General features: G+C 34.2%; 1 protein-coding gene across 1 annotated transcript; it reads right to left on the reverse strand.

Annotated features, from left to right (window-relative positions):
* Window positions 1–6,186: 6,186 nt before the first annotated feature.
* On the reverse strand, window positions 6,187–12,155 carry LOC144364535 (neuralized-like protein 4). Its single transcript, XM_078014446.2, has 7 exons — window positions 12,098–12,155; window positions 9,584–9,655; window positions 9,014–9,091; window positions 8,783–8,927; window positions 8,208–8,326; window positions 7,574–7,721; window positions 6,187–6,469 (listed from the first exon to the last, which is right to left on the reverse strand). Exons 1-7 carry the CDS (start codon window positions 12,153–12,155, stop codon window positions 6,187–6,189), a joined length of 903 nt encoding a protein of 300 aa, XP_077870572.2.
* Between the last annotated feature and the right edge of the window lie 5,353 nt (window positions 12,156–17,508).

The raw sequence follows: 17,508 nt of genomic DNA on the forward strand, positions 1-17,508 counted from the left end.
TATGAGTCCAACCTTCCCAGACCTCGTCACTGAATCAGCGCGCCAGCAGTTTCAATATTGCAAGTCTACGTGATAGAGTGTAAAAAGTGAAATTAGATAACTGGAAACATAACTTAACATTACAAATATCAACCATGAAACGATTATATTATTTTTTTTACAAAAAGTGCAGTTCTGGTTAAAATTAAACCCAACGTTTATTTCCATAACCTGACTCGGACTGTATAATGACCGACCTTGTTAAAACTGGGCCTCGATAAAGCTTAACGAAATGTCAGATAGATCATCACTATATAACCACTCCCTCATGTACAGGTTCTTTGTTATCCAATGTTTTGTACGCAACGCAGTGGGCAGTTATCACAATTATCTATCGCGATTCAATACGGACACCCGTAATTATCCAATGTATGCTAAGACAGTTATTGTAGGATACGACGCCATTCGTTCGAAGCGATCATAGTAGGCGACAACACGTACAAACGATATACTGTACTTTACATATCAGTGTACCAGCTTTGAGAATGTAAGCAATCGTTAAAGGTAGTTGACCTCATAATATGCACTTCTATACACAATTCCATGGATGTGTCAGACAGTTTCAAAATATCATATAAGACCGAATCCCACTGGACGCAATGATCCCGGACCCGCCATAGGCAGGACTGATTCAAGAATCAATTCTGGGTGTAATTTGCGCTGTCAAGACAAAGTTCGGGTAATAAAATAAGATTGACGGCGTTTTCCCGAGAGAAAAAAGTGAAGTATTTGTTGAAAAAAGCGGAAATAAATTGCCATGCAAAAAATCGTGACGACGATTCCACGCATGTAATGCAGCGTCATGGGAATTGTCTACAGTACACGTACACGCACCTTTCGATGAGGACGCCGTACAGACAGTGTACTATATTCCTGTAAAGTACAATTATATTTCATATTCTGAATGAACAGTTGGTTGAACATACAGTAGCCCAAAAGTAAGGGGGTATATTTGTATGACACTCTGTTACTTTGCATGATATGAGTCTATAATACTGTCTTGTACAATGTTGTAAACAGTTAACTACTGGTTTTGTACAGTTTATTGTTGCTTCACATATGCTTATTGAAAACAACAAGATATTTTCGGCAATATGACTACTACTAAATTGGTTGTCGGTGTTGATGCCTATCATTTGGGTCTTCCGTCAACACTTATGCGCTTTTGCACCATGAGGCGTTTCATGCGCATCATACCAGATTTAATCATAACACTCTGTTTACAACACTAATTTACCTCATTATAATGTAAAAGTGCATAACCCGTGTTTTATTTCATTGAGAGGATGCTTGAATGCACGGTAGTGCTTTCAGCATCCTTTCGCCAGTTATTTACAATGTGCCTTAATACTTAACAATGGAAAGGCGAATCATTTCCCGAACATTATCTATTTCAACAATGTTCTTCCTATTAGAGCAATTACTAAACGCAATTTATACCCCAAGCTTGTAATAAAACGTCCAAGCCCTCAAGCTATGTCCGCTAAATAGTTTTCGGAACTTATTATTGGATCAATTTATTGATAAATGAGACATGTACCGTCCAAACATCTGAAAAGTATTTTGTTGCAAAAATAATAACAATCGCATGAAGAAGTGTATTGAAATTCAAGCCTTTCGTGCAACTGTAATAGCAATACCCAATGATTGTGAACATTGACACTTCAAATCAGGCGAGTAATAATAAACAAGGAGTAATGAACTGAATCAAACACTAAGGTCTTTAAACTCGTTCTTCATTGACTTAAATGAGCGTGTCCAACCTCTTTCCCTGTGGTATTATTGTTTCGAATGTAGTCTCTCCGAGCCCATCAGATTGCTGAGATAAACAAAATAGTTAGGCAAATGAAAAAAAAAAATGTCAGAGAAACATTAGAAGTAGTAGAAATTTACTTGCAAACTTGAAAATTGCAATGCCGTTCTCACTCAATCTTTAATCTGCATATATGCACTTACGTCGATTTCATTAGTTTTTCACTTGCAGACGCTTATCGGTCAAGTGGTTTGATGCTTATTTTCATCACTGTTTAACCAGTGTATATGTGTGGTATTTTAAAACTATATTTATCTAATCAGATTTCTTCTGGCATTGAGAACGAGGACAATGAACCAAAAGTGATTCACATGAACACGACAAAATTAATTCTCAATATTAAAATAAGAACAAATTATCTCGTCCGCACTGACCGTTTCTCTTAAAATCTGATTCACATGAACACGACAAAATTAATTCTCAATATTAAAATAAGAACAAATTATCTCGTCCGCACTGACCGTTTCTCTTAAAATCTGAAAAGCATAATATTATCAACATCCAGTGAGTAAGGTTTAATTATGGTCATTATTGTTTCAAACAATGCGATATAATCAGAAATATGTGACGTAAAATATTAATTGTTGTTTTAATGCACATGTATGCACGATTTCCCTGTTAAAATACTGCCTTAAATTTCTATAAACTCATTTGGTTACTCCGATCATTCTGTGATGGATGTTGGCAAGAAAGTTATGCAGTATGGAATTCTATTGTCCTGTAAATACATGAACTTGAGTTTAGTCAGTTATCATAACAACTCACATGAATATAAGCTGCTGCTATTTACAATATTAATGCAGTACACAACTGCCGACGCTGGCTCTATCAATTACACTTTCCATACGCGTTGTAATATTAATTATATCATCATACCTTCAGGTTCATTTAGGATAACGCATTTCCCTTCTTTCGTGGACAAATCTAAAAATGCATCATTCGGTCCAAGTTGTTGTTGCTTCTTGCTAACGAATATGCCACCTGTTCACATACTAACAATAATATAATTCACTCGGCAATGGTCCTTGCTTACAAGCAACGGCAGTTTAAAATCGTACACGACTAACAATCCTGGTAAATAATTTTACCATACAGACCAAATGACTGCTTAACTAAAATCGTACTGAAATACTCGTGCGTTAATACAACTCAATGTCAAGTATAACGTGGAATTACCTTGCAAATTGGTGGCGCACGTAGAAGCGAGGCATTTCCGGACAGGGCTGCGATATTCCTTTCTATATGTGTGTCATTTACAGTGATCTATACCATGAGCAGATTCATAGTAATGAAGAACGTGCCACAATTTTACCAAAGATGGCGGACGTTAAGCCTTTGTGATTTTTTAATACCTGCCACCATTCATCGCTTCTGAGTAAAAGATGAAATCATTCAATGCTGTGTTGTTGGTTTAAGGTAGCGGGACTATTATTTGCATACTTGTTTTCATCTTCTAATTGTGACTAAATGACTACAAATAGACACAGGAAAGTATATATCTTTAGAATCGCCAGACTTCAAGCTTTTCACAAGTGTATTTTGCATGCCCGTATCTACATTCTACGACGCGTTACTCAACCAAAGGTGAAAAATTATTTTTTCTGTAAAAAAAATAATTACGCATTTATGCTGGCGATAAGAAGTATTTTTTTCACATTTCCTAGTTGTTCAATAGTCTGGTAAATTGAATGTGTCTGGTCAGTTTTATTCAAGCAACGCGTTTTAAAAAATAGTGTGCTGAATTTCAATTACTGTTTTAGTCGCATTGCCTCCAACTCAAACCACAACTCGTTGGTAAATAATAGTTTGTCTGGACACATTCAAGTTCCTCTCATTGTCACCTTAAAGCTGTGAAAATTTTGTGTTAATCCGACGATAATAAGTATACGTTATTTTTTGTTGAAGACCTTGTATTTTGAAAAACATAAACTCCTAGAAAACGTCCATGAAGTAACAGCAAAGATTTTCAAGCTTGTTTATCGACACAATCAATTTATTTTCCCATCAAGGTCTGTTTTAACATGTGCAGGGACATCCAAATGTGTAAGGCTATTGGAAACCAAAAAAAAAAAATAAAGGAATGGGATAGCTATAATTGGATAAATTCGGCATATGAAAACACCAAAATCAATGATTTTTTTCAGTGGCTGCGTGACCTTGTGTCTGACACATTCATATGCAAATGATTAATCTGTGAAACAAATTGGGGCGGAGACAAACCACTCAAATGTTTGGAAACACTAATTGTGTGTCAGATAGCTACTGATAACACATCCTAACATTGCTTTGTCTTGTCTTGAGTTTATCTTTGAAACTTATAGGCACACAGATTAAACCTGTGTTGTTGATTTTGGAAAACACTACTGAGGCTGCCTTGCTTCCCCTCAGAAAATGTACATTTTAACCAACTTACATGACATTCTATGTTATGTTGACTTTATCACATGAAAGTTTATAGTGCATTTCATCAATTAATAAATAAATGTGAAAATCACAAATAATAGTCTCGTTACCTTAAGGTCACTGGTGGCGTACGTAGTGGTTGTTCAGATTCAGATTCAGAATGATAATCCTGAGTTCAAATCCTTATCCTTAGTTAGTGTGCCAAAGACGAATGCATTTTCAGGGAACGCCATGACATCACGCCAAATTTCCTTAATGTGATGGAAGTCAGTCACATAGCTCTTTGACGATTTCTGTGGCAAAAAGGTCTACATGTCAGCACTCAAACTGCCATTACACGTAAGTTAAATGAGTCACGGTAGACAATAGTGCAATTCAGCTGTCGTCTGACAAAACCAATATCAATAATTTCAACTTTAACGCAATATTAAAATATTATCATCACACGACAAAAGACAAATTACAACATTAGTTTCAAACTGTAACGCATAAAGAAGTAGCTACTACAGGTAACATCTGAGCGGTTCTCCACGTCTCTTCAAAAATGTTTAATGCTTCTAATAGTATAATTAAAACCATAAGTTCAAATTCATATATGTGAATTAAAGTCAGGAAAACCATCACACCAAGGAAATATATTTGGCAATTTAGGATTATCTAGCATTTACATTACACTGATTTAAATTTAACACACATTATTTTGTTTCGTATTAAAGGTCAGAATAAATAAAGTATCAAAACAAGCATAGTAACCTAATGAGATGATTCAGAATGTAAATTACAATGTATGTCCATACAATCAGAAAGATTTAATTCACATCTGAGGTGAGGTTTTTTTTTCAATATTTTATTTCCAAAAAAGTTATTGTATTCATTCCACCATCTGTTTTGGACATGACAACTTATGAGCATGATTTCCATCATTTTAAATGTACATTTGTATGAATAAAATCTTGGTCCGATGACCATACGACCACTTCAACAATGTTATAACTACTGGCAGAAAAGGATTTTCGATACAAACAAATAGTTAATTTCTAACTTTTAATTTCAACCTTTAAGTTTGATGACTTAACATTCCTATGTAATTCTACTTGTTTCGAGTTGTTTATCAAATTTTTACCGACAATCTATAAAGTAATATTATATAATTCGTTTCCAACGCAATAATGAATTAAGTGATTATTAATCTAGCAACGAATACATTTTTAAAGAATTCAGCCAAGACATGAGGAGCTCCTGTCACTGGCTCAAGCATAACAGATACAAAAAAACATTAAAATATATGTTACCATTCTGAAAACCTTTGGTAAAGTTTGAATGACTCAATCGTCATTAACAAGGTAGATAACACCATATTTGTAATAGTGCGAATTTATTTCCCAGCAAAATAGACCAATTTTGCCTTTCTATTTTGAAAAACATATACATGGACTTGGCATTTAAATCACAAGTCAAGTCTTATAAAGATTCGCTTTTTTTATCACAGTGTTACGCAACATAAGGCTAGGTTGTAATAATTCAACGTTTTTTGAGAATTGATGACATTTTTCTGTACATAACACCGAGAGAATTTATAAAGATTGGAATTGTTACAATTGTTCAAACAAACGCTTGTATACTGTAAATACATTTGATCAAAATTATTAAAATATACATACAGTTACATACAATAAAATTTGATATATACATGAATCGATGTCAAATATTACGTAGTAGTTATTTAATTTATTAGAATAGATGTATCAGTGTTAATTGTATAACATGGCGTCTTATAATTATTCATATTGATACAATATGGTTTGCACCTTGTAGAAATGTGATTCATTACTGGTTATTCGAAATATGAAAAATGCAGTTTAATGAACTTTGAAACATATTTGTCACACAAGCACATTGAGTAGCACATAACATGTTTTTTGTAGTTTAAACTAAATGTGAATTATTGACTGAATATCAGCAAGAATTTTCAGTAACTCAATATACTCAGTTAATTCACCCTCAGAAGTTGATTCTAGTTTAACTAATAAACCGTACGGTACGACTGCCGTTCTTTCAGCCGTGGACCATTCTAATTCATCGTTGCTAAAATAATCATCAATAGTTGACTCTGCACCCACTGTCTCCGGACCTACTTTATATGAATCAGGTCTGATCCATACTTGAAAGCAGACTTTAGCTTTGTAAATAATTCCTGTTCGCTTGTCTTTCCACCTAGAAGAGGAAATCACAAGCAGAAATAAAACAATTATTATCTAATTATTTATACCAACATTTAATATGTATAGGTTTACAATGATCGTATATGTACTGGCTGCAGACGTAACGAGGTGTAGAACAATTCTCATTCAATTATGATATGCTCTCTTGAATCTGTTTTGAAGGCACGCTATTCACCAACTTAGTATTTTCAAAAGAAACACATTGTCAGCATTGCCTTTATTCCATGTTTTGTCATATTACCTCAAACCCTGCAAATAGAAGTGTGCATGTAATCATGGCAAGCATCTGTGTGCATTGCTGTGTGATAACTGTCACAAAGGTGATTGATAGGTCATACTTGTTTTCAACCCTGGAAGCACAGTTGGAATCTACCAGGTGTGCTTGTGATTTACATAGGAAAGGATGTTCATGAATCACTGAGTTGCCTACGTGACACAGCTGCTAGGAAGATCACATTGTGATTGGATCATGTGGAAACACAATTGGTGTCCCTGAATTTGGGTCATTTATGCCTATAAATTGGATAGACTGGGGACAGTTGGGGTCCATCATTTCTACTGTGTACCCTGTTTGTAGCTAAGGCGATATTGTGAGACAGGTGATACAGGCTCTGCGATCTCCAGCTTTCAGCGGTGCCCTCCAGAATACCAGCGTTCCTCTGCAAGCAAGACTCCTGTATTTCTTCGTTGTGATATTGCAGAAGCAATTGACTGTCGTCGATTTCTACATCCCATAACTTTGAGTTCACCAATGCACACTTCCCTAGGCAATCGTCTATTTTAGTGACTTTATTCATTGTATTTTCCTGTGCTTTATTTCTTGTTATTATTGTGAGAGGTATTAAAGACAGGAGCTATAACTCGATATTTTGGTGTATGTGTATTTCATTTCCAGTACTAATGTCTTGTCTACCCCATTCTAGCACTGAAAAAAAACTGTTCAGTGCGAGTTCTGGGTGGCGCTCTCAATTGCAATAAGCAGGTCTTACACTGTGACACACATACTGTATTTGTAGTCCTGTTGAGCCGTTGACCTTCTTTATATGATTGCACTAATATTTTATTATTAAGGTGGTGCGTTGACCTTTGTACTTACATGACTGAGGAGGCGTATGCATCATGGCCCGCGTATTTGATACTTGGGGATACAAATATCTGCTTAGTATTAAAACCGTCTGGTTTTCTAGAGTCGTCATAGTGACCTTCTCGTTCCCCTAGTGTTGTACCTCCAAGAGCAACGTCACCTTATCATAAATTACGAAAAAGGAAATTTATTAGGTACCATCACATGTTAACAAATATAATGTTAATTTTGTTGATTGCAACATAGTTGTATAAATACGATGTCAATCTGTTAAAACGTGTTTTACTCATTGTCTAATTTACAGTCTACTCTAGAATCCTGCTATGTAAACGAAATTACACGATCGAATTTATCTACAAATACAATTATTCTAACTTAATAAGAGCAATACTGATTGTACATGCGATGATCAATTAATTAGTGTAATAACAAGATAAATGCATGTCCACATGACCAAGTATTCGCGGTTTAGAGCTACAAATATAGACCCTAAATTCCATGTTGATCGCATTAAAAGAATTGCCAATAATTATCCAAAGAGAGAACGTGGCAACTCTTATCAAGATAAATATCGGAGTTTGTTTTAATATCATGTGATTCTGTTATATTTTGACTATACATACATACATACGACCAATGTACTAACCGGCTGCAAGAATGCATCCGTTGTTAAGAATGTCTTCTACTTTACTAAGTAAAGTTCCATGAAACGCTACGTGATATATCCTGTCAATGTTCAATCCATCTATTTTATGTCTGGGAACTCTGAAAATAAAAGGACGATGTCATTATAATAATACTATCATTTCAAGAACTTCAACAAAAATTCATTTAGTGGTCGCTAGCATGGGTTCAATATCATTTACAACGAAACAAAGTTTGACGTCATCGTGTTTTACGAGCATACATATGAAAAAAGCAAACGTGCGACAGCATGTTAATTGTTTATCATTTAGATATCAAAATACGTTTAGCTTGCATAACAACAATAATTCCAAGGTTGCATTGGAACAAACTATTATTATACAATTCATCTGAAAAGTTGTTTCCGCATTATATCTAAAACCATCACTAAAAAACAACAACATATTCTTAAACAGGAAGACGGAATTACATGCTATGCCTTTTCGGGTATCAGACTTGATCATATTATCACTCACAGAACTGGTTGTTACCAGTTGTGTCGAATCATATTACATTTACTAATGTTAATTAACTTACTCTAACGAGTTTCGTACCCATCCCAGAGGCAAAGCATATGTTTTCGCAGGTATTCCACGTTCGTAAGTGTCATTATCCCCGCGCCGTTTATGACAGTTATTGCAATAACACATAATGTACTTGCCGTCGGATCTGAAGGCAGAATCTGAAATACAAGTTTGTTCATGAGAGGTAAAAACGTAAATAATGACACCAACGTCAACAATGACAAAAACGGACACGCATACTTACCGGGAAGTTCCAATGTCTTGATGAAATGGGCGCACAGTGTACGATACACACATGGTTTGGGAGTATCAGGCAGAGTGTCTGTTTCAAAGTAAATAGCAATTTATTATAGTTATTACAAATATTTAGTTGAGTTAAGATCGAGCAGAATTATTTAAAGTTTTCTTCAAATATGCTAATTCATCTTAGGTACAACATCCGCTATCAAATACCCACTGTTTATACTTGCTAGTAAAAAACACCATACTTTATATGCGATAATTCCCAAGTATCACAAAGTCTTTCCTGTACTGCTATTCAAAGTTATGGAAATTAAATGGTATTATAATTTTAAAATAAACATTAGTACACTCTTTGTAATTGTGTTACAGTTGCCACAAATAGGAATTCAATTAAGCGTGCTGTAGTATCAACTTAACATAAAACTAATTTTTGAACCTGAAAATTAACTCCTACAGAAGGAATAGAATCGCTCCGCCAACGACACCGACATTTACTATGAGGGGCGGTAAAATATGTAAGTCATGAAGTAACACTGAATATGGTTTCGATTCCCCATTCTATTTTACTTACAGACTCTGCGTCTTCTCAAAGTTGGGTACGTACGATCAACCTCAGTTTCATCTTCCTTAGGATCTCCAGGATCTGTATTAGGAAATAAAACAATCAGACAATTACCCACAGGAAGGAATACCCAATCTGATTAAAATCTGGTGTATTGTACGGCGTGTATTTTAATTTATATATTTATTTTACTTTTACTATTCTTTAAATTATTTGTATTTTTTATGTTTTTTTTTGTTACGTACTTGTGATTCTAATCAGTATATGTTTAACTATTGCAACATACATCTGAATCAATGCCTATGTAACGAGATTTCAACGAGGCCCCATCTGACTGGTTTAGTCTACGAATCACAGACCTCCTTCTTTAGCGCACCTGATGATGTCACCGGTCAGAATCATGTCGCAAACACACTACATAAAATGACGGATTATACCGCTGTTAGCGATGAAAACGATCGGCAAAAAACACGACTTTTTGGTAAGTTTATCATTGTCAAATGCAATTAAAGTCATCTATGATTTTTATGTTTAAATTGTGGTTTTAATGGTTCCAGTGTTAGTCGTTATTTTGCGTAGTTATTCCGGGAGTGACGATTTTATTTTCACCGGTTCAACCGAACACCGGTACCTTTTTCTAGTCGCTTGCCCTAGAGACGGGTGATATTTTGTTGACGATCGGGCCAAAATCGTTTACGTTATTGAAGCCGTAGCTGTAAATATTCATCAAAAGGTATCAACATTTTATACAAAAACTCTTTATTGAAGTAATTGCGCTGATTTTGGACTGGAATAAAATATTTTTTCTTTGGAACAAATCGCAATTGGTATTTTTTGATCTAATATTCTGCGTAGATACCATGGGCCGGCGACCGTTATACAATTTAAAATCAGGTTGCATTGTTTACTGTATCTGTTTACAGTGTTCTAATCGTTACGATTTACTTATTTTTGTTTCCATTCTAAATAATTATGCTCGGTGTTTGATTGAAGCGATGACTGAATAAAGGAAGTGTACACATTTGTTGGAAATGAAAAAAATATTCAATGTAATGACAACAATTGTAAAATGCCGTGGAATCTCTTTTTTATATAAAAGATATACTAGCAATTTTCTATTAATGGTTTATGCAAGTAAATTTATTGAGCTGTACATGATATAGTGGGCAAAAAATAATGTACAGGAAGATTGCTTGTAGAGTATTAATTGCTACACTGAAAAGTAGGTATTGCAAAAACAAAAAATATATATATACTAGAGCGAGAAATTGACACTCTCGCACGTCATCTACACTTGATATTAGCCTCGCCCAGATATTGTTTCAACATGGTGGTGGTGTGAAATTTTGAAATAAAACAGTTTTAATGACGAGAATCCAGATTATCACTGATAATTTGTGAGAATTATCAAAGATCAACAAACATTTTCGAGAAATTAAATGCATGGGAGATTAAAATTATCACCAACACCGATGAGAACATGAAGTCTTGCCAAACTGCGAAAAGTATGCGCTTCTCAATTTGAGGTGCGAGTGGCAGTAATAATAATGAATTCTAAATGTTACTGAATTTTTGTGTCCATCGAAGCAGCCACCTTCCACCACCCCTAAAAATAATTCCTGTTGGACATGGCTTCGACAGTCAACCGCACATTTAGATCGCAAGAGCAAGTACGATCTAGAAGGTTCATGTCTTGCCGTGTTTTGTGCAACTCACAAGAAAATATGGTCAAAAACACGTCAGTAAACGGAAAAATTAAATAAACATGATTTTTAGCCTCCAAAATATTGACCCGAGTATCCAACCAACTATTTCCGGGCATTTTCCCTGGCCAACCTTTGATTGAGATAATTGTCTTCAAAAATGAAACCATGCGACGCAACACGATCTTTTTTACATTGTAATTGTTTATTAATTATTTTCTCCAATCAGTGCGCCGTCTGCCAATATAAAAGGCTAGCTGTGATTGGCTGTAGTTTGTACAAGATTTGAACTGGATTTATATAGGCATTAGGTCAGATCCTTGTTATGGCATTCGCAATTATCAAAAGTTTAAAAAACTATCAACAAATAAATAATAAATCAAAATAAAATAAAATAAAATAAAATAAAATAAAATAAAATAAAATAAAATAAAATAAAATAAAATAAAATAAAATAAAATAAAATAAAATAAAATAAAATAAAATAAAATAAAATGATTGAGGAATACCGTGTGTAGGTGAATTTCTGAACTAATTGCTAATGAACAGAAGTCGAATTTCCAAGGTTAAATATTTAGTAATTTGCAAAATGTCTATTGTCAAATTTAATCCCAATTGACATATTCGAGTCAAACTAGCATTGACAATTTAATTATTTAGTATTTTGCAATTGACTATATCTTTAACATTTCCAGGTTAAGTCCAATTTCAAATATATTTATAACTACTCTAAGCTCACATATAACTTTGATATCAGAACACTTTTGAAGAGTTAATTTAGTTTGGTCTTTGCTGAAACTGACTTAAAGTTGATACATACCAAAAACTTTATCGGGTTCATCCATTCTCTTTAGCTTTAGCTTCTTTAGCTTTAGCATTATTGCGTTATACATTTCCAGTACAATTTGCGTAATTGCATAAATATAAATATATTTATTTCCTGTACCTATAAGGCAAATAAGCTGTAAATTGTATACACATGTAATAATGGGGTAAATACAGTATGCTGTCAACGCACATTATCACTATCGAGCATATTTATATACAAAATATATTTGTACTATCTCATCGATTCTTTTATGATCACCTTATAGACACATTGTCCGAATTACACCATAAAATGGCATCTATCGCAATCCGACATTAGACCGTTGCGGTACCTGAGTAAATATGTAATTATGTGGAGAGATCTACTATTCGGCACTTGACCGGTAGCTTAGGGATTTATGAATTTATTTATGTTTTTGTTGTGACAAAACACGCAGAATGTTATCTCAAGTGTATGTATATGGTGTATTGCATTAACCCCTAAGACACTGTCGATTTTTCGCGCTGAGATCATAATTACTGCATAATGTCCCTATCAGCTGTTTGGTTTGTAACGTTACATCTGATTGGATATCATATATCAGCAAAATTATGCAGTTTCCCTCTGAGGGCGCTGTCTAAATACGCTGATATGCACTGCTTTCTGTTACGTGTGGAGGAAGGTTCGACCCGAACAAACATACCCTAACTGGTGAAGATGCATTGCCAAAACAAAAACAATGATTGGTCAATCATAACGCTCGTTATTATAAAATTAGTTATCGGTACAATTGCCTGTACCTGACCATGACAGTATTGCACGCTGATAGGAATGAGTGAATAACTGTGTAACATAGTTTTCGGTAACATAAAATATTTATTTTGAAGTCAATGAACTCTCACAATATCGGCGTAACTCGCAGTACACTCACTCAAGAAAAGAATTGGTCGTAACATAAGATATCCTAACACACATTGCAAAGTCAATCAAATGTGATATATATTTCAAATTTAGCCCCAAATTTAATCTTGTACATAATTCAATTCAATGTGTCGGGTTGATTGTATGTACCTATTATACGAAGCAACAAATGGCGTACTTTCTCCAAACGTGAGTCTGGGATGAGCGGCATGATTCCTCCAGAAACGAAATTTATTTACAAAAACAAACATAAAAACATTAAAAAATTAAAGCGCGGTAGATGTCGCGCTGTGCATGTGCAAGATATATGGGTCTCATATAAACAAAGATGGCGACTTTGACTGTTGCGCAGATCAACGAGTACGAACTGAGACGTTTCCAAGCTTTAATTAAATAATTTTCATGTTATTGGAAGGTATCGACGGAGTCACCGGCGGTAATCAGTGCAAGTCGCGCCCAGGTCAAACCTCATACTTGTGATTTCCATTTGAAGAGCGCATTGTATTGTGGGAAAATCAATGTTTATCAACACAAATGTCGCAAATGCGCAGCGCGACGACTACCGCGCTTTAAGCACATAACTATTGAATAACGAACAAACTTTCGAACATGACGTTCAAATATAAAATGATACTTGAAAAATACAAAAAATAATATAGAAAAATATCTTATCACTTTCTCACAACCAAGTTCACACTGACGTTAAGCAGTGCTTTGCATGGCATGCTGAATCATTAGAGTTACGGATATAGAGTTACGAAAACATTGATTTACAAAAATGACGCTCATATTTTAAAAACAATGCTCATTTTCGGGAAACTACACCCAAATTGTAGCTCGGTGATCAATTAACAGTTAATAGAACTTCAAGTTACGGGCGACATAGATTTTTATTTTGTTTAACGTTTTATGTTTCCCGTAACTCGACGTTCAGTTATAGGTTAATTAAAAAATGAGTTATCAAATTTGAACGTTAAACAAAACGAAATATCTGTGCCGCATTAACTTTTAATTAAAATTAATTAAGGATGTAGTAGTGGTTATTGCTATAGCAATTGCATAGCACATTTCTGAAGTAACATATGCTTTGAATCTCATCAAGTTATATATTTTTAGAAAGCTTATTTTTCAAATAATATGAAATAAATGTTCTAACAAAAAATGGTACCGTGTGATCACTGTGCAAATAGAGAAATGTTATTTTCGAAGTAACCAAAATAAGGCCACAGAAACGATGTTCGCGGAATTCAGAGATACTATAGAAAGTTTAAATTTAATTTCACAGTTCGTCTACTGTTGAGTGACCTAGATTTTTACCTCATACCGCTTTTTAAAAAACATCGTCAACGTTGTTTTAAAATATGGTTCCCTGTTCCGGAGTTCACATAGGGGAGAGTTGTGTTGTATTTTCTAAAGTCAAAGTGGTAGACAAACTATCATTGCCAGATTTCATTAGCAGCTATCAGAGAATACCTATGCCAAAAATCACCGTGGAGCAGCTGGGAGTCGAGATCAACTCTCCTGACTAACCCCAAATACCGATGTTTACTTAAGCCTGAAAAATCACAAAAAATATAAAACACACTGTATCTCAGATTTATTCAAAATGTATTACTCTCCTAAACCATCTCTACAATTGTTTTTTCTAGTTAAATGCATGCTTCATATATTCGTATAAGAGAATATGGAAAGAAAAGTAAATTTGATATTTTCAAGAAAAAACCTCTACTACATCCTTAATGTGGAAATTTAACAAAAACAAGTTATGTTAACTGTTAATCGAAAATCGAGTTACAATTTGGGCGTGGCTTTTGAGAAGTGGACGTGGTTTCTAAACTATTGGCATGGTCATTTTTGTAACTCAATGTTTTCGTAACTCGATGTTCGTAACTCCATGTCCGCAACACGAACATTTCAGCATCATAGGTATTTACAATGTAGAGGTTTTTATTCTGTTATTGTCAACATGTTTGTATTACTATGACTCTCGTAAATGTGACATATGCCTTATAAATTGTCTTTGTTACACAGTCGCCAAGGACCAAAGTTTACAATTTGACGGCATGGCAGTTCTACTATATAAATGGAGAATCAACGATTGAGGAAGTCGGTTTGTCACCTAACTTATAAATTGGCCTTAATCATTCATTCAAATGAACGTTTAATGCAATAAACCAGTAAATTCCGGGCTATACAATTGATTATGCTTAGATACGGCTTACTTCAGCTGTATTGAGTCGTCTGTGTTTATTAGAGATTTTCTATATATTCCGAAATTCATATACTATAAACTATAACTGCTTACAGCAAAATGTGTTTTGCAATTTCTATACTTTCCATTGCGTTTTGGATAGTTAATAATATTCATATCCATTAACCATCATATGATACCCTTACAATAAGTATTCCCTGTTGGTACATGCTCCATGGTGGAGAGGGTCTCATGCACATACCGGCAGCATAAAACATTCAAAATACCAATGTAACAAAGTCACGTGATCTTCTGCTAGGATCAAAATTGACTGACCTCAAGCACCCAATATATCAACATTGTATCACACACACACACACATATATAATACTTTCCTTGCTAAATAAAACAGGAATAAAATTACTAATTTATTCATTCATTCACTTATAATAAAATAGAGACAAATTATTTTCTGAATATTAATATATGTTGATATAAATGACTGTTATTTTGCTATCCTGGTTGGTCACTAAGTGCATCAATGACCTAAAGAAGAGAAATATAAGTGAGAATATTTATTGTTACATCGATGGCCATGACTGTAAATTTACACCCGGTCAATGTTATATACACATGTACAATGGAACACAGCAATAGCTTAACTTTAACTTGGAATGTAAATTGACAGCACGATTTAAAACGGAACGCATCGATGTGTTTTGTGATATATAATGTCCTAAATGTCATCGATATATTTGTTAGTTATTTGCAATGTTCATAAACAAACAAGATTTAAAAGAAATGAACAAAGCAAACGCCCCCCAAAACCATGTTTTTTAGTTTATGTGCTTTAATGTATTTTTGGTTGTCCCAGCCACACAATAATCAGTGGTTGATTTGATGCCAAACATAGCTTACGCTAACATAGAATATTCTCATCAAACGTATGAATTTGGTGTGAAATAAAGAATTGCTAAACACAACATAATGACACTGAACAGTGTAAATCAGAAATGGTTCTTCGCTGTCACGCATGCATTTACAAGATGCTAATAGAAGAAATGAGAAACTGTCTTACACAAAAGTGGAATTATGCAAAGACTACATTAAGAATATATGCATTTTTACCTATTTCGTGTCTAAACTCTGCAGGGGAAACGGTAGCAGGAAGTAGCTTCACAAATTATGACTGCATACTGTACGAAACGCCAATGTTTACTCAATTAACTCGTAAATAGTTAGGGCGTGTTGCTGATAACAAAAGGCAGTAAATGTCACAAGACCAGTGAACATATAACATTGGATTCGATAACTGCATTTGAACCATTTCGTATTACAACAATATGACATACAATGAGATATACACTTATTCATGTCAGTACAATTACTATACAAGTGGATCGATAAATTGACCAATGACGTGATGGTTGGTTATTGGAAATCGGATCAATTCTTGTGATTTGTTGTTACTAAAAAGGTTATAAAATTAAAATAAAAAACAAAATAAAATAAAATACAACAATTTAACAAGTTGTACATGGCATTATTGAAACAACTGGCGTATATTGGCTGCTTCAATTTAATTGAAAGTATTTTGCAAGGTCTGGGGTTTACTCTGGATGAGGGCCTACATCAGCAGGTGATGAAAGTAGAATCTATCAGTGATAACAAATATTAAAACGCATGCACAGGCGCATGCGCAGGTGACAACCCCTCCGCTTTAAATAACACTTCAGCGTTGTCTCATCAGCAGTAGTATGATTGATTACTTCTCAGGGGACTGTCCATGCGAGCATGTCACAGTTTCATATTATGATTACATATACTTTCTTCTACTGCAGGTTATCTTCCTCTCAGTAAACTAACGATAACAACAGCTTGACATTATTTCTGGAAATCCAATATGGCGGCCGAACTTGCTACTTATCAGAAATATGCAAAATTATAAATTTATTCTCTTAAGAATCTTGGGCCATTGGTATGCACATTTTTATATTAATTAGTGAAAGCATTCATAAAAATCAAATATTCATTTTTGGTCGTAAATCTTAGATCGTGGCCGAATCGCGTGATGTATTCGATATATTTGCTGTCTGAAGAATCGAAGTTCAGTATAGAGATGTGACATGATAAATTTCAAAACAATCGGATAAATGTGGCATCAATGAAAAAATCATTGATGTTTGAAAGAAATCTAAGATGACATCGAAATAATAATAAACTTTGAAAATAGTAATGCCCATTAAACATAAACGCTAATTGACAATGTCTTCAGTAGTTCTTTATTTATGTATGGTATGTATGGTGTTTT

Source organism: Saccoglossus kowalevskii, chromosome 11 (assembly GCF_978046115.1).
Source record: "Saccoglossus kowalevskii chromosome 11, keSacKowa6.1, whole genome shotgun sequence".
In the NCBI taxonomy this organism is placed as follows: domain Eukaryota; kingdom Metazoa; phylum Hemichordata; class Enteropneusta; family Harrimaniidae; genus Saccoglossus; species Saccoglossus kowalevskii.